A 19,954-nucleotide genomic window follows, 5' to 3' on the forward strand; every position below is an offset into this window, starting at 1 on the left:
TCCTGTTTAATGTCCTTATAAATAATTTCGATGATGGGACAGAGTGTACCCCCTGTAAGTCAGCAGGTGCCAGAAGATGGAGGTGAGCGTGGGGGAGGAGAGTGTTGGCTAGAGCAGATGGTGTTGCTGTCATCAAAAGGACCTGGAGAACCTGGAGAAATGGGCTGTCTGGACCCTCATAGAATTCCACAAGGAGAGGTGCAATGTCCTTCAGTTGTGGACGACCAATGCTATGTTTCAGGAAAGCAGCCCACTGGAAAAGGCCCTGAGGGTCCCATTGGACACCCAGTTAAACCTGAGCGAACAGCATGGCCTGGCCATATTTAAGGCTAATGGTGTTTCAGCTTGCATAGGATGAATATCGCGAGCAAATCAAGGGAGTATCTCGAGCAGCACAAAGGGAAGTCCTCCTTCCCCTCTGTTCACCACAGGTGAGGCCAAACCCTGTCTAGTGTTTTAGAGCTGGAAGGGATCTAGCTCATGACACTTAGCCTTGTTTCCTTGAGACACAGTTTGCGCTTGTAATTGGCCTTGTAAATGATTCTCTAACCCTACATCAGATGTTGTTTTCCTTCACCTGTCCAAAATAAATAAAAGATTTACATAAAATGAAAGAAACTAAGGTCCTCGACCTTCAGGAAATGAAGTGTTTCAGATCAGTCAGGGTCTTTTCTAAAGTCCCTCATTAGTAGGGTTTAGCTCTTTATATTGGCTCATTAAGTACTAAGGCTCCTTAAATTCTTTGGCTCCTTAAATTCTTTGTCCTGCTTGTTAGGGAACGATGTGGACCTCATCCTGTCCTTTTTCTGGGATGTAACACAAGGGTGATATTGGGCAGACAAAGATCCTTCTCACGCCAATGGCGCTTGGCCATCCTTCATTAAAAGCAAAGCAAGTCACGCTCATGTAATGCACTTTAGCCATGCCCCCATGTCAGCAGGGAAAGGATGGTGTGAGTCCTGTGTGTCAATGCAGCACAAGTGCTGCTCTCTTTCTTAGCTGGGTCCTCGATCTCCCTGTCTGAGATGCAAGGGCCCTGTGTGCATTTGTGATGTGTACTCCTCCAGCTTGGCCAGCAAGAGAGGTGCTTAGACTGAGTGCTGTCATCTCCAGGGGACAGAAAAAATGTGCACAACCAGAGATCCCTGTGGTTTAGAAAAGGATGGTTGGCTGTCTCTTGGGGATTGCCTCAAAGCTCTAGAAGCACTCATGATGCTGGGAATGAGTGTAAATATAAAGCACTGTGAACTTCTGTTTCCCTGGATTCTAAGGTAAATGAATGACGACTCTGTCCCTAGACAAATACGGTCTCCCAGTTTTATCCCATCATGCTCCTTCCCATTTCCTGTAGGTTCTCCCTCTGACGAGAGTGCAGTCCTGACATGATTTTTCGAGGTTTTAATTCCATAGTTTTAGAAAGCTTTCATACTCCTTTTTCCCTTTCTCTTTTCCTGTATGAGCTGTGTTGGAGCATTGTGTTACCTATTCCCCTGAAGAAGGACTGTCAACACAGGAAGTAGAACAGGTTATTGGAACAACGGTGGTATGGCACTGGACAAATGGAAAAGCTCAGGCTGCTTTGCACTGCATTCATAAGCCGCATGACCGTCAAGCAGGACACGCTTTCCTGTAAAGGTGACCTGGAAAGAACACCCGAGCGCAATTCCTGCCACAATAAAAAGGCTGCTGCTGTTGGGAGAGTCCTTGTAGCGATGTTGTTTGCAGGCAAGCTCTGTGAGCACGCCGGCGTTTGGCAAGGGCTGAGAGACGGCGGCCAGGAGCGCGTCCCGTCCCGGAGCAGTCCCGCCGCGGGCCGCAGGGTGGTGCTCCTGGCCAAGGCGGCGGCGAGCGGCTGCGAGCCGGGAGGAGCCGAGCCCAGTACAACGCGGAGCAGCGCAGCCGGGAGGCGGCGGCGAGCGGTCCTCCGCGCCGAACAGCGCAGCAGCCGCTGGCGGTCCCGGACGGCCGCGCTGCGGGCCGCCAGCCGGCCTCGGCGAGAGGGAGAGAGGGAGGCCGCGAGGGAGGGCGCCCGCCCGCCCCGCCGCGCTGCTGCCGGGCGCCGCTTCCCGCGGAGGACTGCGGCAGACGGAGGGTGTCCGCCGCCCCGCCATGGCGTCTGCAAGGCAAGTGCTTTGTCTGTGTGCTTTGCTGTGCGTGCCGCGCGTTCGCTGCGAGCCCATCCGCTACTCCGTAGCCGAGGAGGGGGAGAGCGGCTCCGTGGTGGCCAACGTGGCGGAGGACGCGGGGCTGACCCCGGCGCAGCTCTCGGCTCGCCGGGCACGCATTGCCTCACCGGCCGGCCGGCAACACTTTCGCTTAGAGCGCGCCACCGGCCGCCTCGTCCTGGCGGAGCGGCTCGATCGCGAGGAGCTGTGCGGCCGCTCGCTTACCTGCACGCTCGCCTTCGAGCTCCTGCTCGAAAACCCGCTGCAGTTCTTTCGGGTCGAGGTGGCCGTGGAGGACGTCAACGACCACTCGCCGGTCTTTCCCGAGGAACGAGTCACTTTTCAGATCCTGGAAACGAGCGACCCTGCCTCACGTTTCCCTTTGGAGGCGGCTCAGGACCTGGACGTTGGCAGCAACAGCATCCAGTCGTATAGCATCACTCCTGAGAGCGAGTACTTCAGTGTTTCTTTTAAGGATCTGAGAAACAAGCTAATAGAATTGGTTTTGGAAAAGCCTCTAGACAGAGAGGATCAGCCAGAGTTGCTTTTCAGTCTCATTGCTACAGACGGTGGCTCTCCACCTAGGAGTGGGACCGTGCAAATCCACATCGTAGTTCTGGATGTAAATGACAACGCTCCCATCTTTACTCAGGACGTGTATGTTGGTCAGGTATTGGAAAGTGCCCCAGCGGGCTTTGTGGTTCTCAGAGTTGTAGCCACAGATGCAGACGTGGGACTTAATGGTGACATCTCCTACAGGTTCAGCCAAGCAGTCAGTGAGAGCCACTTGCCTTTCACCATTGACAGCATGAGTGGTGAAATTCGAGTTGCAAAGCCCCTGGATTTTGAGACCACACAGAAATATGAACTCAGTGTGCTGGCAACTGATGGTGGGGGCCTCTCAGGCATGTGCAATGTAGTGGTGGAGGTGATGGATGTGAATGACAATGCACCAGAACTGGTGGTCAGTTCCTTCAGCAGCCACATCCCCGAGAACACACTGCCTGGGACACTGGTAGCTGTATTTGCTGTGAGAGACCGGGATTCTGGTGTGAATGGGGAGATCACCTGTGCCCTTGAAGACCAGCTCTCCTTCTCCCTGAGGCCAGCCTATAAGAATTACTATGAGCTGGTGACCGTGAGCACATTGGACCGGGAGGAGACAGCTCAGTACCTTGTAGTCATCTTAGTGGCAGACGCAGGGTCTCCTTCGCTCACCACTACCCAGACCTTCACGGTGGACATCTCCGATGTCAATGACAATGCCCCTGTCTTCAACCAGACTTCGTATACCATGTATGTGCGAGAGAACAATATCCCTGCAGTGCTTGTTGGGGCTGTCAGTGCAGTGGACTCAGATGCAGGACCCAATGCCAAGGTGATCTATTCCCTGAGCCCTGTGCACCCCACAGAGCGGGATCCCTGCTCCTGCATCTCCGTGAACTCAGAGAACGGACATGTGTTTGTGCTGCGTTCACTGGACTATGAGCAGGTGAGGCAGCTTGAGGTGCTGGTGAGTGCCACCGATGCGGGGTCCCCTCCCCTCAGTACCAACGTCACTGTCCACCTTCTCGTTGTGGACGAGAACGACAATGCCCCAGTGGTGTTGCACCCTGCTCAGGACAGCAGCCCACCATCCAGTGAGCTGGTGCCAGCCTCGTCCGAGGTGGGGGACCTGGTCACCAAAGTGGTGGCCGTTGATGCCGACTCTGGTCAGAACTCATGGCTTTCCTTCCACCTTCTAAGGGCCACAGATCCTGGGCTGTTTGCTGTGGGTACCCAAAATGGGGAGGTGCGGCTGAGGAGGCCAGTGATAGAGAGGGATGCCATGAAGCAGAAGCTTGAAGTGCTGGTGCGTGACAATGGGAGGCCACCACTGTCGGCTACTGCAGCACTGAGCGTACTCCTCCTCAACAGCCTCTCGCAGGAACACCTGCCACAGCAGGAGGTGGCCGTGCAGGATGAAGACAGCTCCTTGACAATCTATTTAATCATTTCACTGATCTTTGTCTCCGTCCTCTTCCTCACATCTGTCTCAGCCTTTGTTGCTTGCAAGGTGTGCAAGAGAAAGGATCTGAAAGGAGGGCATGTGCTGTATGGCACAGGCAACTTGCAGAGCAGTCTGGCTGATGGGGCTGCTGCTGGGACCCTGCCCCACACCTATTGCTACGAGATCAACCTCACCACGGGCTCGGGCAACAGCGAGTTCAAGTTCCTGAAACCCATCCTTCCGAACCTGCCGCCACAGCACTCTGGCACAGTCAGGGGTTTTGATGACACAGAGGATTTCCCACCAGTCCCTAACTCCATGGGGGATGGAGTCCTGGACATCTCTGGTCCACCATCTGTTGGACACTTTAATGGGCTTCCCTTTACCTAGGTCTGAGTCCACGCAGTGAAAGGCTTCATGCCTTGGAGCTGGAAGGGATCTGGCTCATGACACTCAGTCTTGTTTCCTGGAAATGAATCTGATCTTACAATTGGCCACACGAATAACTTTCTAACATTAAGTCAGATGTAGGCTTTTCTTCACTCCTCCGTAAAGAAAGAAAAATTAATAAAATTAAATAAACTAGGGTCTTTCTCCTTGAGGCAATGGTATGTTTCAGTTCTTATATTGGCTTTTCTGCAGTTTTCATGAGGAAGTTTTGATCCAGGCTCCTTGTCTAAATGCTTGTCATTAGAAAAGACCTCATGTCTCACCCTGTCCTATTCTGTGCTGAAACACAATGTTGAGGTTGGGCAGAAGACAAGGCGCTATAATCCTCCTCCCTTCCCTTCAGGATATGAATGGCATTATTCCTGTGTTTCACTGCAGTGGAAGTGCTCCTCTCTTTCTTTGCTGAGTCCTGGATCTCTCTCTGTGAGACATGTGAGCACCAAGTGTTTTTGCACTGTGTGGTCTTCCACCTTGGTTGGCATGAACCATGTTTTGTACTGAGTTCCACCGTCTCATCCTCTCCAGGACACAGCAAAAATGTGCAGAGCCAGACTTTGCAGTGGTCCATCTGCTTGGGATTGACTCAAAACTATAGCAGCACTAAGTATTCCAATATAGACTCTAAGTATACAGAGCTTTGACTGTGATCATATATTTGGGTGTTTTGAAAGTTGAGTCGACACATTGCCTCAGAGGGCCTTTGTCTACATGTAGAACCACGATAGTCTAAAAGTAGAATCCAGTTTGGTGTCATTGTTTTCATTCCTGCTTGCTGGTGTTCCCCAATGAGAGCTGAGAGATATTATGGTATGGTTTTCCAGATTTTTGTAAGAATGCTTATATTTTCCTTTTTTTCCCTTTCTCATCTGACTGTGTGTTTAAACATTTTCTTACCAATTCCCCTTAAGAAGAACTGACACCCAATTTATAGCAATGGGTTGTTGGAAGGAAGGTGATATGGGACTGGATACTTGAACACCCTCATGTTCTGTTGTGCTTCATTATACACTGTATCATTTTTAAGCTGGTATACCTTTGCCTGTAAAAGTGAAATGATATGAATGCCCGAGTGCCATTCTGGTAATAAAAATGATGCTGTTGTGGAGAGAGTCTTTATAGTAGTGTTCTTTGCAGGAAAGCTCTGTAAAGGATTCAGGGTTTTTCCAATGTCTGGGTTCTTTTTCATTTACTATATATATTTGTACTTGGTTCCTTGATTGAGGTTTTGTAATGGGGGCATGTGTCCTCTACCTGGAGAAGTGACCGCTAGTGCCTGAAGGAAAAGGGTGGGTACCAGGGATTTGCTAGAAGGCCTCTTGTGGGTCTTGTAAGCACTGAACATAAGTGGCTGAACAGCTGGACTCAGAAGAGTGGTCGTCAACGGCACAATGTCCTGTTGGATGCCAGGAACTCTTGGTGTACCCAATTGATCAATACTGAATATTTTTTTTGTTTCTTTCTTGATTGAGGTATTGTTTTGGAGGCACGTGTTCTCTACCTGGAGATGTGGCAGCTAGTGCCTGGAGGAAAAGAGTCAGTAGCGGGGATTTGCTGGCAGGCCTCTTGTGGGCCTTGTGAGCACTGAGCATAAGAAGTTTCTGTGCAGCTGGGCCCAGAAGGGTGGTGATCAGTGGCACAAAGTCCCGTTGAATGCCAGGAACTTTTGGTGTACCCCATGGGTCAATACTGATTGCATTCCTGTTTAATGTCCTTATAAATAATTTCGATGATGGGACAGAGTGTACCCCCTGTAAGTCAGCAGGTGCCAGAAGATGGAGGTGAGCGTGGGGGAGGAGAGTGTTGGCTAGAGCAGATGGTGTTGCTGTCATCAAAAGGACCTGGAGAACCTGGAGAAATGGGCTGTCTGGACCCTCATAGAATTCCACAAGGAGAGGTGCAATGTCCTTCAGTTGTGGACGACCAATGCTATGTTTCAGGAAAGCAGCCCACTGGAAAAGGCCCTGAGGGTCCCATTGGACACCCAGTTAAACCTGAGCGAACAGCATGGCCTGGCCATATTTAAGGCTAATGGTGTTTCAGCTTGCATAGGATGAATATCGCGAGCAAATCAAGGGAGTATCTCGAGCAGCACAAAGGGAAGTCCTCCTTCCCCTCTGTTCACCACAGGTGAGGCCAAACCCTGTCTAGTGTTTTAGAGCTGGAAGGGATCTAGCTCATGACACTTAGCCTTGTTTCCTTGAGACACAGTTTGCGCTTGTAATTGGCCTTGTAAATGATTCTCTAACCCTACATCAGATGTTGTTTTCCTTCACCTGTCCAAAATAAATAAAAGATTTACATAAAATGAAAGAAACTAAGGTCCTCGACCTTCAGGAAATGAAGTGTTTCAGATCAGTCAGGGTCTTTTCTAAAGTCCCTCATTAGTAGGGTTTAGCTCTTTATATTGGCTCATTAAGTACTAAGGCTCCTTAAATTCTTTGGCTCCTTAAATTCTTTGTCCTGCTTGTTAGGGAACGATGTGGACCTCATCCTGTCCTTTTTCTGGGATGTAACACAAGGGTGATATTGGGCAGACAAAGATCCTTCTCACGCCAATGGCGCTTGGCCATCCTTCATTAAAAGCAAAGCAAGTCACGCTCATGTAATGCACTTTAGCCATGCCCCCATGTCAGCAGGGAAAGGATGGTGTGAGTCCTGTGTGTCAATGCAGCACAAGTGCTGCTCTCTTTCTTAGCTGGGTCCTCGATCTCCCTGTCTGAGATGCAAGGGCCCTGTGTGCATTTGTGATGTGTACTCCTCCAGCTTGGCCAGCAAGAGAGGTGCTTAGACTGAGTGCTGTCATCTCCAGGGGACAGAAAAAATGTGCACAACCAGAGATCCCTGTGGTTTAGAAAAGGATGGTTGGCTGTCTCTTGGGGATTGCCTCAAAGCTCTAGAAGCACTCATGATGCTGGGAATGAGTGTAAATATAAAGCACTGTGAACTTCTGTTTCCCTGGATTCTAAGGTAAATGAATGACGACTCTGTCCCTAGACAAATACGGTCTCCCAGTTTTATCCCATCATGCTCCTTCCCATTTCCTGTAGGTTCTCCCTCTGACGAGAGTGCAGTCCTGACATGATTTTTCGAGGTTTTAATTCCATAGTTTTAGAAAGCTTTCATACTCCTTTTTCCCTTTCTCTTTTCCTGTATGAGCTGTGTTGGAGCATTGTGTTACCTATTCCCCTGAAGAAGGACTGTCAACACAGGAAGTAGAACAGGTTATTGGAACAACGGTGGTATGGCACTGGACAAATGGAAAAGCTCAGGCTGCTTTGCACTGCATTCATAAGCCGCATGACCGTCAAGCAGGACACGCTTTCCTGTAAAGGTGACCTGGAAAGAACACCCGAGCGCAATTCCTGCCACAATAAAAAGGCTGCTGCTGTTGGGAGAGTCCTTGTAGCGATGTTGTTTGCAGGCAAGCTCTGTGAGCACGCCGGCGTTTGGCAAGGGCTGAGAGACGGCGGCCAGGAGCGCGTCCCGTCCCGGAGCAGTCCCGCCGCGGGCCGCAGGGTGGTGCTCCTGGCCAAGGCGGCGGCGAGCGGCTGCGAGCCGGGAGGAGCCGAGCCCAGTACAACGCGGAGCAGCGCAGCCGGGAGGCGGCGGCGAGCGGTCCTCCGCGCCGAACAGCGCAGCAGCCGCTGGCGGTCCCGGACGGCCGCGCTGCGGGCCGCCAGCCGGCCTCGGCGAGAGGGAGAGAGGGAGGCCGCGAGGGAGGGCGCCCGCCCGCCCCGCCGCGCTGCTGCCGGGCGCCGCTTCCCGCGGAGGACTGCGGCAGACGGAGGGTGTCCGCCGCCCCGCCATGGCGTCTGCAAGGCAAGTGCTTTGTCTGTGTGCTTTGCTGTGCGTGCCGCGCGTTCGCTGCGAGCCCATCCGCTACTCCGTAGCCGAGGAGGGGGAGAGCGGCTCCGTGGTGGCCAACGTGGCGGAGGACGCGGGGCTGACCCCGGCGCAGCTCTCGGCTCGCCGGGCACGCATTGCCTCACCGGCCGGCCGGCAACACTTTCGCTTAGAGCGCGCCACCGGCCGCCTCGTCCTGGCGGAGCGGCTCGATCGCGAGGAGCTGTGCGGCCGCTCGCTTACCTGCACGCTCGCCTTCGAACTCCTGCTCGAAAACCCGCTGCAGTTCTTTCGGGTCGAGGTGGCCGTGGAGGACGTCAACGACCACTCGCCGGTCTTTCCCGAGGAACGAGTCACTTTTCAGATCCCCGAAACCAGCGATCCTGGCTCGCGATTCCCCGTGGAAGCGGCTCAGGACCTGGACGTTGGCAGCAACAGCATCCAGGCTTACACCATTGCTCATGAGAACGAATATTTTAGTGTCTCTTTCGGGACTCACAGTGATGATGACAAGTATGTCGACTTGGTCTTAGATCAAACACTGGACAGAGAGGCACATTCGGAGTTGCTTTTCAGTCTCATTGCTACAGACGGTGGCTCTCCACCTAGGAGCGGGACCACCCAAATACACATCGTGGTTCTAGATGTAAATGACAATGCTCCCACCTTCACACAGAAGCATTACATTGGACGTGTTTTGGAAAATGCCCCAATAGGTTCTGTGATTCTCAGCGTTGTTGCAATGGATCCAGATGTGGGACTGAATGGTGACATCTCCTACAGGTTCAGCAATGTTCTTGGGGACAGCCAGTTGCCTTTCACAATTGATGCCATGAGTGGTGAAATTCGAGTCGCAAAGCCCCTGGACTTCGAGGCCACACAGAGATATGACCTCAGTGTGAGGGCAACTGATGGTGGGGGCCTCTCGGCACTCTGCAAGGTGTTGGTGGAGGTGGTGGATGTGAATGACAATACACCGGAGCTGGTGGTCAGTTCCTTCAGCAGCCCCCTCCCTGAGAATGCAGAGCCTGGAACAGTGGTTGCCCTCTTTGCTGTGAGAGACCGGGATTCTGGTGTGAATGGGGAGATCACCTGTGCCCTTGAAGACCAGCTCTCCTTCTCCCTGAGGCCAGCCTATAAGAATTACTATGAGCTGGTGACTGTGAGCACATTGGACCGGGAGCAGACAGCTCAGTACCTTCTGGTCATCACAGCGGCAGATTCAGGTTCTCCTCCTCTCACCACCACCCAGACCTTCACAGTGGACATCTCCGATGTCAATGACAATGCTCCTGTCTTCAACCAAACATCGTATACCATGTATGTGCGAGAGAACAATATCCCTGCAGTGCTTGTTGGGGCTGTCAGTGCAGTGGACTCAGACGCAGGACCCAATGCCAAGGTGATCTATTCCCTGAGGCCTGTGCATCCCACAGAGCGGGACTCCTGCTCCTGTGTCTCCGTGAACTCAGAGAACGGACATGTGTTTGTGCTGCGTCCACTGGACTATGAGCAGGTGAGGCAGCTTGAGGTGCTGGTGAGTGCTACTGATGGGGGATCCCCTCCCCTCAGCACCAATGTCACCGTCCGCCTCCTCGTGGTGGATGAGAACGACAATGCCCCAGTGGTGTTGCACCCTGCTCAGGACAGCAGCCCGCCATCGAGTGAGCTGGTGCCAGCCTCGTCTGAGGTGGGGGACCTGGTCACCAAAGTGGTGGCCATTGATGCCGACTCTGGTCAGAACTCGTGGCTTTCCTTCCACCTTCTAAGGGCCACAGATCCTGGGCTGTTTACCGTGGGTACCCAAAATGGGGAGATACGGCTGAGGAGGCCAGTGACAGAGAGGGATGCCATGAAGCAGAAGCTTGAAGTGCTGGTGCGTGACAATGGGAGGCCACCACTGTCAGCCACTGCAGCACTGAGTGTACTCCTCCTCAACGGCCTCTCGCAGGAACATCTGCCACAGCAGGAGGTGGCCGTGCAGGATGAAGACAGCTCCCTGACAATCTATTTAATCATTTCACTGGTCTTTGTCTCCCTCCTGTTCCTCACATCTGTCACAGCCTTTGTTGCTTGCAAGGTGTGCAAGGGAAAGGAGCTGAAAAGAGGGCACGTGCTGTATAGCACAGGCAACTTGCAGAGCAGTCTGGCTGATGGGGCTGCTGCTGGGACCCTGCCCCATGCCTATTGCTACGAGATCAACCTCACCACGGGCTCGGGCAACAGCGAGTTCAAGTTCCTGAGGCCCATCCTCCCCAGCCTGCCACCACAGCACTCTGGCACAGGCAGGGGTTTTGATGACACAGAGGATTTCCCACCAGTCCCTAACTCCATGGGGGATGGAGCCCTGGACATCTCTAGTCCACCATCTGTTGGACACTTTAATGGGCTTCCCTTTACCTAGGTCTGAGTCCACGCAGTGAAAGGCTTCATGCCTTGGAGCTGGAAGGGATCTGATTTATGATATTCAGTCTTGTTTCCTGGAGATTAAATCTGCATTTGTAATTGACTTCACAAGTGACCCTCTAACATTAAGTCAGATATGTGTTTTTCTTCATCCCTCTAAAAAGATTAGAAATAAAAAAATATAAGAGAACTAAGGCCTTTCTCCTCGTGCAATGATGTGTTGCAGATCTAATACTGAGTTCTCCAAAGTGCTTCATGAGTAAGGTTTGATGGAGACTCCCTGGCTAAGTGCTTGTCATTAGGAAAAACCTTGACAATCACCCTGTCTTATTGTGTGCTGAAACACAGTGGTTGAGTTTGGGCAGATGAGAGTGCAGTATAGCCCTTTTCCCTTGTCTGCAAGGTAAGAAAGGCATTAGCCCTGTGTTTCACTGCGATGCAAGTGCTCCTCTCTTTCTTTGCTGAGTCCTGGATCTCTCTCTGTGAGACATGTGAGCACCAAGTGTTTTTGCACTGTGTGGTCTTCCACCTTGGTTGGCATGAACCGTGTTTTATACAGAGTTCCACCGTCTCATCCTCTCCAGGACACAGCAAAAATGTGCAGAGCCAGACTTTGCAGTGGTCCATCTGCTTGGGATTGACTCAAAACTATAGCAGCACTAAAGATTCCGGCACAGACTCTAAGTATACAGAGCTTTGACCATGATAGTTGTGTTTGGGTGTATAGCAAGGCATCTTGACGCATTGCCTCATAGGACCTTTGTCTACAAGGCAGAACAAAGATAGACTTTAAAAAGGAATATCCTTTTTTGTATCATTGTTTTCATTCTTGCTTACCGCAGTTCCTCAATTGCAGTGAAGTGCTATCATGGTATGGTTCTCCACATTTTTGTTGGAATGCTTAAGTTTTCCTTTTTTCCCTTTCTCCTTTGGCTGCCTATTTAAACATTGTCTTACCAATTCCCCTTAAGAAGGACTGACACCCAATTTATAGCAATGGGTTGTTGGAAGGAAGGTGATATGGGAGTGGATACATAAATACCATCATGTTCTGTTGTGCTGCATTATACACTGTATCATTTTTATGCTGGTATACCCTTGTATGTAAAAGTGAAATGAAATGAAATGAAATGAAATGAAATGAAATGAAATGAAATGAAATGAAATGAAATGAAATGAAATGAAATGAAATGAATGCCTGAGTGCCATTCTGGCAAGAAAAAGGATGCTGTTGTGGAGAGAGTCTTTATAGTAGTGTTCTTTGCAGGAAAGCTCTGTAAAGCACCCATTTTTAGTTTTCCAAATTCTGGGAGGGGTTTATTATTATATGGTTCCTTGATTGAGGTTTTGTAATGGGGGTACGTATCCATTACCATGAGATGCGGCCACTGGTGCCTGGAGGGAAAGAGTGGGTACTAGGGATTTGCTAGAACACCTTTGCTTGGTCTTGTGAGCACTGAGCATAAGAAGTGGCTGTGCAGCTGGGCCCGGAAGGGTGATGATCAGTAGCACAAAGTCCTGTTGGATGCCAGGAAATCTTGGTGTACATCATGGGTCAACAGTGTTTGCATTCCTGTTTACCATCCTTATAAATAGTCTTGATGATGGGACAGAGTGTAACCCCTTGTAAGCTGGCAGGTGCCATAAAATGGGAGTGTGTGGGGAGGAGGTGTCAGTGTTGGCTACAGCAAAGGGTGTTGCTGTCATTGAAAGAACCAGGAGAAAAGGGCTGACAGGAGCCTCATGGAATTCCACAAGGAGAGGTGCAAAGTCCTTCTCTTGGGGAGGAACAATCCCGTGTTCCAGAAGAGCAGCCTTCTGTAAAAGGCCTAGGGGTCCTGTGGAGACAAGTTGAACTTGATCCAAAAGCATGGCCTTGCCATAAAGAAGGCTAACAATGTCTATAGGTTGCACCAGCAGAATACTGTGAGCTGGTCAAGGGAGTATCTTGAGGAGGTCAAGGGAAGTCTTCCTTCCCCTCTGTTCACAGATGGTGAGGCCAAAACCTATCTAGCATTTGAGAGCTGGAAGGGATCTAGCTCATGACACTTACCCTTGTTTCCTGCAGAGTCAATGTCCACTCGTAACTTGCCTTGCATATGACCCTCTAACGTTAACAAAAGGTAATTTTTTTCTCCCCTCAAAATAAAAATAAAGAAATAAATGAAATGAAAGAAACTAAAGTCTCTGTCCTTCAGGGAATTATATGTTTAAGCTCTTATATTGTCTTTTCTGAAGTTTTTCATGAACTGGGGTTGCTCTTTGCGAAGTACTGGCAATAAAATGATGCTTGTCCTGGTTCCAGTTAGGACAGAGTTAAGTAGCTCATAGTAGCTGGTAGGGTGCTATGTTTTGGATTAGGATGAGAAGAGCGCTGATAACATGCTGATGTTTTAATTGTTGCAGAGCAGTGTTTACACCAGGCCAAGGACTTTTCGGCTTCTTACTCTGTCCTGCCAGCGAGCAGGCTGGGGGTGCAGCAGGAGCTGGGAGGGGACAGACCCAGGACAGCTGACCCAAACTGGCCAAAGGGGTATTCCATACCATCTGACGTCATGCTAAACAATATATAGGGGTGGCTGGCCGGGGTGGGGGAGCCGGCTGCTCGGGAATAGGCTGGGCATCGGTCAGCGGGTGGTGAGCAATTGCATTGTGCATCACTTGTTTTCTTACACATTATTATTGTTAATACTATTACCATTATCACTATTATTATTATTATTGTTATTATTATTTTCCTGTCTTAATAAACTGTCTTTATCTCAACTCACAGGCTTCACTTTCCCGTTTCTCTCCCCCATCCCAGAGAGGGAGGGGGGAGGGTGAGCGAACGGCTGTGTGGTGTTTAGCTGCCAGCCGGGTTAAACCACAACAATGCTGTTGTGAAGAAAGTTTTTGTAGTAATGTTCTTTGCAGGAAAGCTCTGTAAATAATCCTTTTCTTTTTTTTTTCTACAACTGGGAATTACTTATTTATTTTTGGGGGGGTTCTTTAATTGAGGTATTGTTATGGGTGCATGTGTCCCCTACCTGGATGTGTGGCCGCTACTGCCTGGAAGATGAGAGTAGGTACCGGGGATTTGCTGGAAGGTTTCCTGTGGGCCTTGTGAGCACTGAGCATAAGAAATGGCTGAGCAGCTGGGCCCAGAAGAGTGGTGATCAGTGGCACAAAGTCCATATGGATCCCCGAAAATATTGGTGTATGCCGTGGGTCAACAGTATTTGCATTCCTGTTTAACATCCTTAAAAATAACCTCGATGATGGGACAGTGTACCCCCTGAAAGTCAGCAGGTGCTGTAAAACAGGTGTGGGGGCGGGGTAGGGAAGTGTTGGCTACAGCAGATGGTGTTGCTGTCATTGAAAGGACCTGGAGAACCTGGAGAAATGGGTTGTCAGGACCCTCACGGAATACCTCAAGGAGAGGTGCAAAGTCCTTTAGTGAGCAGGAACAATCCCATGTTCCAGGAAAACAGCCTGGTGGAAAAGGCGCTGAGGGTCCCATTGGACACCAAGTTAAACCTGAGCCAGCAGCATGCCCTTGCCATAAAGAAGGCTAATGATGTCTCAGGTTGCATCAGCAGAGTATCGTGAGTGATCAATGGAGTATCTTGTGCTGGTCAGGGGAAGTCATCCTTCCACTCTGACCACCACCGGTAATGCCAGACTCTGACTAGGGTTTTAGAGCTGGAAGGGATCTAGCTAATGACACTTAGGTTTTTTTGTTTGTTTGTTTGGTTGGTTGGTTTTTTTTTTCCTGGAGAGTAAATTTGCACTTGTAATTGGCCTCGCAAACGACCTTCTGAGAAGTCAGATGTATGGTTTTCTTCACCGTTCGAAAATAAATAAATTTTAAAAAATACAATAAAAAGAAAGAAACTGAAGTCTATGTCTTTCAGGCAATGATATGTTTCATCTCGGACAGTATCTTTTCTGAAGTGCTTCATTAGTAGGGCATGGCTCTTTAAATTAGCTCGTTAAGTTCTTTGTGTCGTTAAATTCTATGGCTCCTTAAATTCTTTATCCTGCTTGTTAGGGAGCACTGTTGAACCCCACCATGTCCTTTTTCTGGAATGTAACACAAGGGTGAGATTGGGTAAAGATCATTCTCATGGCAAAGCAGCTTGGCCATCCTTCCTTAAAAGCAAAGACAGTCAAGCTAATGTAATGCACTTTAGCCATGTCCCCATGCCAGCAGGGAAAGGACGGTGTGAGTCCTGTGTGTCAATGCAACACGAGTGCTGCTCTCTTTCTTAGCTGGGTCCTCGATCTCCCTGTCTGAGATGCAAGGGCCCTGTGTGTATTTGTGATGTGTGTTCCTCCAGCTTGGCCAGCAAGAGAGGTGCTTGGACTGAGTGCTGTTACCTCAATGAGTCAGAAATAAGGTGCACAGCTAGAGATCCCTGTGGTTTAGAAAAAGAGGGTTGGCTGTCTCTTGGGGATTGCCTCAAAGCTCTAGAAGCATTCACGACGCTGGGATTGACAGTAAATATAACGCACTGTGAACTTTTGTTTCCCTGGATTCTAAGGTAAATGAACGACGACTCTTTCCCTAGACAAATGTAAATACAGTCTCCCAGTTTTATCCCATTATTTTTCTTCCAATTTCCTGTAGGTTCTCCATGACACGAGAGTGCAGTCCTGACATGATTTTTCGAGGTTTTAATTCCATGATTTTAGAAAGCACTCGTTCTCCTTTTCCCTTTTCCTGTATGAGCTGTGTTGGAGAATTGTGTTACCTATTCCCCTGAAGAAGGACTGCCACCACAGGAAGAAGAACAGGTGAACACGTTGTTGGAACGACGTTGGTATGGCACTGAACAATTGGAAAAGCTCACGCTGCTTTGCGCTGCAGTCGTAAGCCGCATGACCGACAAGCAGGACACGCTTACCTGTAAAGGTGACATGGAAAGAACACCCGAGCGCAATTCCTGCCACAATAAAAAGGCTGCTGCTGTTGGGAGAGTCCTTGTAGCGATGTTGTTTGCAGGCAAGCTCTGTGAGCACGCCGGCGTTTGGCAAGGGCTGAGAGACGGCGGCCAGGAGCGCGTCCCGTCCCGGAGCAGTCCCGCCGCGGGCCGCAGGGTGGTGCTCCTGGCCAAGGCGGCGGCGAGCGGCTGCGAGCCGGGAGGAGCCGAGCCCAGTACAACGCGGAGCAGCGCAGCCGGGAGGCGGCGGCGAGCGGTCCTCCGCGCCGAACAGCGCAGCAGCCGCTGGCGGTCCCGGACGGCCGCGCTGCGGGCCGCCAGCCGGCCTCGGCGAGAGGGAGAGAGGGAGGCCGCGAGGGAGGGCGCCCGCCCGCCCCGCCGCGCTGCTGCCGGGCGCCGCTTCCCGCGGAGGACTGCGGCAGACGGAGGGTGTCCGCCGCCCCGCCATGGCGTCTGCAAGGCAAGTGCTTTGTCTGTGTGCTTTGCTGTGCGTGCCGCGCGTTCGCTGCGAGCCCATCCGCTACTCCGTAGCCGAGGAGGGGGAGAGCGGCTCCGTGGTGGCCAACGTGGCGGAGGACGCGGGGCTGACCCCGGCGCAGCTCTCGGCTCGCCGGGCACGCATTGCCTCACCGGCCGGCCGGCAACACTTTCGCTTAGAGCGCGCCACCGGCCGCCTCGTCCTGGCGGAGCGGCTCGATCGCGAGGAGCTGTGCGGCCGCTCGCTTACCTGCACGCTCGCCTTCGAGCTCCTGCTCGAAAACCCGCTGCAGTTCTTTCGGGTCGAGGTGGCCGTGGAGGACGTCAACGACCACTCGCCGGTCTTTCCCGAGGAACGAGTCACTTTTCAGATCCCGGAAAGGGGCGACCCAGGCTCACGTTTTCCCGTGGAGGCAGCTCAGGACCTGGACGTTGGCAGCAACACCATCCAAACTTACACCATCGCTCCCGAGAATGAGTACTTCAGTGTTTCTTTTAAGCATCCAAGAAATAAGCTCATCGAATTGGTTTTGGAAAACCCTCTAGATAGAGAGGAGCAGCCAGAGTTGCTTTTCAGTCTAATTGCTACAGACGGTGGCTCTCCACCTAGGAGCGGTAGTGCCCAAATCCACATCGTAGTTCTGGATGTAAATGACAATGCTCCCATCTTTACTCAGGACGTGTATGTTGGTCAGGTTTTGGAAAGTGCCCCAGCGGGCTCTGTGGTTCTCAGAGTGGTAGCCACAGATGCAGATGTGGGACTTAATGGTGACATCTCCTACAGGTTCAGCCAAGCAGTCAGTGAAAGCCACTTGCCTTTCACAATTGACACCAGGAGTGGTGAAATCCGAGTCACAAAGCCCCTGGATTTTGAGACCACACAGAAACATGAGCTCAGTGTGCTGGCAACTGATGGTGGGGGCCTCTCAGGCATGTGCAATGTAGTGGTGGAGGTGATGGATGTGAATGACAATGCACCAGAGCTTATGGTCAGTTCCTTCAGCAGCCACATCCCTGAGAACGCACTGCCTGGGACACTGGTAGCTGTATTTGCCGTGAGAGACCGGGATTCTGGTGTGAATGGGGAGATCACCTGTGCCCTTGAAGACCAGCTCTCCTTCTCCCTGAGGCCAGCCTATAAGAATTACTATGAGCTGGTGACCGTGAGCACATTGGACCGGGAGGAGACAGCTCAGTACCTTCTGGTCATCACAGCGGAAGACGCAGGTTCTCCTCCTCTCACCACCACCCAGACCTTCACGGTGGACATCTCCGATGTCAATGACAATGCCCCTGTCTTCAACCAGACATCATACACCATGTATGTGCGAGAGAACAATATCCCTGCAGTGCTTGTTGGGGCTGTCAGTGCAGTGGACTCAGACGCAGGACCCAATGCCAAGGTGATCTATTCCCTGGGACCTGTACCACCTGCAGAGCAGGACTCCTGCTCCTGTGTCTCCGTGAACTCAGAGAACGGGCATGTGTTTGTGCTGCGTTCACTGGACTATGAGCAGGTGAGGCAGCTTGAGGTGCTGGTGAGTGCCACCGATGCGGGGTCCCCTCCCCTCAGCACCAACATCACTGTCCGCCTCCTCGTGGTGGATGAGAACGACAATGCCCCAGTGGTGTTGCACCCTGCTCAGGACAGCAGCCCACCATCCAGTGAGGTGGTGCCAGCCTCGTCCGAGGTGGGGGACCTGGTCACCAAAGTGGTGGCCGTTGATGCCGACTCTGGTCAGAACTCGTGGCTTTCCTTCCACCTTCTAAAGGCCACAGACCCTGGGCTGTTTGCTGTGGGTACCCAAAATGGGGAGGTACGGCTGAGGAGGCCAGTGACAGAGAGGGATGCCATGAAGCAGAAGCTTGAAGTGCTGGTGCGTGACAATGGGAGGCCACCACTGTCGGCCACTGCAGTGCTGAGTGTACTCTTCCTCAACGGCCTCTCACAGGAACACCTGCCACAGCAGGAGGTGGCTGTGCAGGATGAAGACAGCTCCCTGACAATCTATTTAATCATTTCACTGGTCTTTGTCTCCCTCCTGTTCCTCACATCTGTCTCAGCCTTTGTTGCTTGCAAGGTGTGCAAGAGAAAGGAGCTGAAAGGAGGGCATGTGCTGTATGGCACGGGCAACTTGCAGAGCAGTCTGGCTGATGGGGCTGCTGCTGGGACCCTGCCCCACGCCTATTGCTACGAGATCAACCTCACCACAGGCTCGGGCAACAGCGAGTTCAAGTTCCTGAGGCCCATCCTCCCGAGCCTGCCACCACAGCACTCTGGCACAGGCAGGGGTTTTGATGACACAGAGGATTTCCCACCAGTCCCTAACTCCATGGGGGACGGAGCCCTGGACATCTCTAGTCCACCATCTGTTGGACACTTTAATGGGCTTCCCTTTACCTAGGTCTGAGTCCACGCAGTGAAAGGCTTCATGCCTTGGAGCTGGAAGGGATCTGGCTCATGACACACAGTCTTGTTTCCTGGAGATTAAATCTGCATTTGTAATTGACTTTACAACTGACCCTCTAACACTAAGTCAGATATATGTTTTTCTTCACCCTTCCAAAAAGATTAAAAATAAGAAAAATATAAGAAAACTATGGCCTTTCTCCTCATGCAATGATATGATTCAGCTCTGATATTGGCTTTTCCAAACTGCTTCATGAGTAACGTTTGTTCCAGACTCCCTGGCTAAGTGCTTTTAATTAGGGAAAACCTTGACTGTCACCCTGTTTTATTCTGTGCTGAAACACAATGTTGTGGTTGGGCAGATGACAGTGCAGTATAGCCCTCCTCCCTTTTCTGCAAGGCAAGAAAAGCATTAGCCCTGTGTTTCACTGCGATGCAAGTGCTACTGTCTTTGCTGAGTCCTGGATCTCTCTGTGTGAGATATGTGAGCACCATGTATTTTTGTACTGCATTTTCTTCCACCTCCATTGGCAAGAAGCATACTTTGTACTGAGTTCCACAGTCTCATCTTAACCACGGCAAAGTAAAAACATGCAGGGCCAGACTTTGCAGTTGTCCATCTGCTTGGGATTGACTCGAAACTATAGCAGCACTAAGTATTCCAACATAGACTGTAATTATACAGGGCTTTGACCGTGATCATTGTGTTTGGGTGGATTGAAATACAAGTCGACACATTGCCTCAGAGGACCTTTGTCTGCAGGTGGAACCAAGATAAACTTTCAAAAGGGAAACTCATCTTGGTATCATTGTTTTCATTCTTGCTTACCGCAGCTCCTCAATTGCAGTGAATTGCTATCATGGCATATTTTTCCAGGTTTTCATTAGAATGCTTAAATTTTCCTTTTTTCCCTTTCTCCTTTGGCTGCCTATTTAAACATTGTCTTACCAATTCCCCTTAAGAAGGACTGACACCCAACCTATAACAATGGGTTGTTGGAAGGAAGTTGTTATTGGACTGGATATTTAAACACCCTCATGTTCTGTTGTGCTGCGTTATACACTGTATCATTTTTAATCCAGGATATCCTTGTCTGTAAATATGGAATAAAATGAGTGCCCGTGTGCCATTCTGGTAATAAAAAGGATGCTGTTGAGGAGAGAGTCTTTGTAGTAATATTATTTCCAGGAAAGCTCTGTAAAGCACCCATTTTTATTTTTCCAAATTCTGGGAGGGTTTTTTATTACATGGTTCCTTGATTGAGGTATTGTAATGGGGGTACGTATC

General features: G+C 50.8%; 3 protein-coding genes across 3 annotated transcripts; all 3 read left to right on the forward strand.

The window, feature by feature from the left end:
• Positions 1–1,964: 1,964 nt before the first annotated feature.
• Positions 1,965–5,710, forward strand: LOC308178008 (protocadherin beta-4-like). Its single transcript, XM_080555969.1, has one exon. It carries the CDS (start codon positions 2,110–2,112, stop codon positions 4,543–4,545), a length of 2,436 nt encoding a protein of 811 aa, XP_080412095.1. The 5' UTR covers positions 1,965–2,109; the 3' UTR covers positions 4,546–5,710.
• Positions 5,711–8,265: 2,555 nt separating this feature from the next.
• Positions 8,266–12,092, forward strand: LOC308178004 (protocadherin beta-15-like). Its single transcript, XM_080555965.1, has one exon. It carries the CDS (start codon positions 8,411–8,413, stop codon positions 10,850–10,852), a length of 2,442 nt encoding a protein of 813 aa, XP_080412091.1. The 5' UTR covers positions 8,266–8,410; the 3' UTR covers positions 10,853–12,092.
• Positions 12,093–12,245: 153 nt separating this feature from the next.
• Positions 12,246–19,826, forward strand: LOC308178009 (protocadherin beta-15-like). Its single transcript, XM_080555970.1, has one exon. It carries the CDS (start codon positions 16,226–16,228, stop codon positions 18,659–18,661), a length of 2,436 nt encoding a protein of 811 aa, XP_080412096.1. The 5' UTR covers positions 12,246–16,225; the 3' UTR covers positions 18,662–19,826.
• The last annotated feature ends 128 nt before the right edge of the window (positions 19,827–19,954 follow it).

The sequence above is a fragment of the Anser brachyrhynchus genome (genome assembly GCF_964034855.1).
Source record: "Anser brachyrhynchus genome assembly, chromosome: 14".
NCBI classification, from domain to species: domain Eukaryota; kingdom Metazoa; phylum Chordata; class Aves; order Anseriformes; family Anatidae; genus Anser; species Anser brachyrhynchus.

Bases quoted from the DNA above. Each gene is read 5' to 3' on its own strand.
- LOC308178008 (XM_080555969.1), top strand. From the start codon at position 2,110: ATGGCGTCTGCAAGGCAAGTGCTTTGTCTGTGTGCTTTGCTGTGCGTG.
- LOC308178004 (XM_080555965.1), top strand. From the start codon at position 8,411: ATGGCGTCTGCAAGGCAAGTGCTTTGTCTGTGTGCTTTGCTGTGCGTG.
- LOC308178009 (XM_080555970.1), top strand. From the start codon at position 16,226: ATGGCGTCTGCAAGGCAAGTGCTTTGTCTGTGTGCTTTGCTGTGCGTG.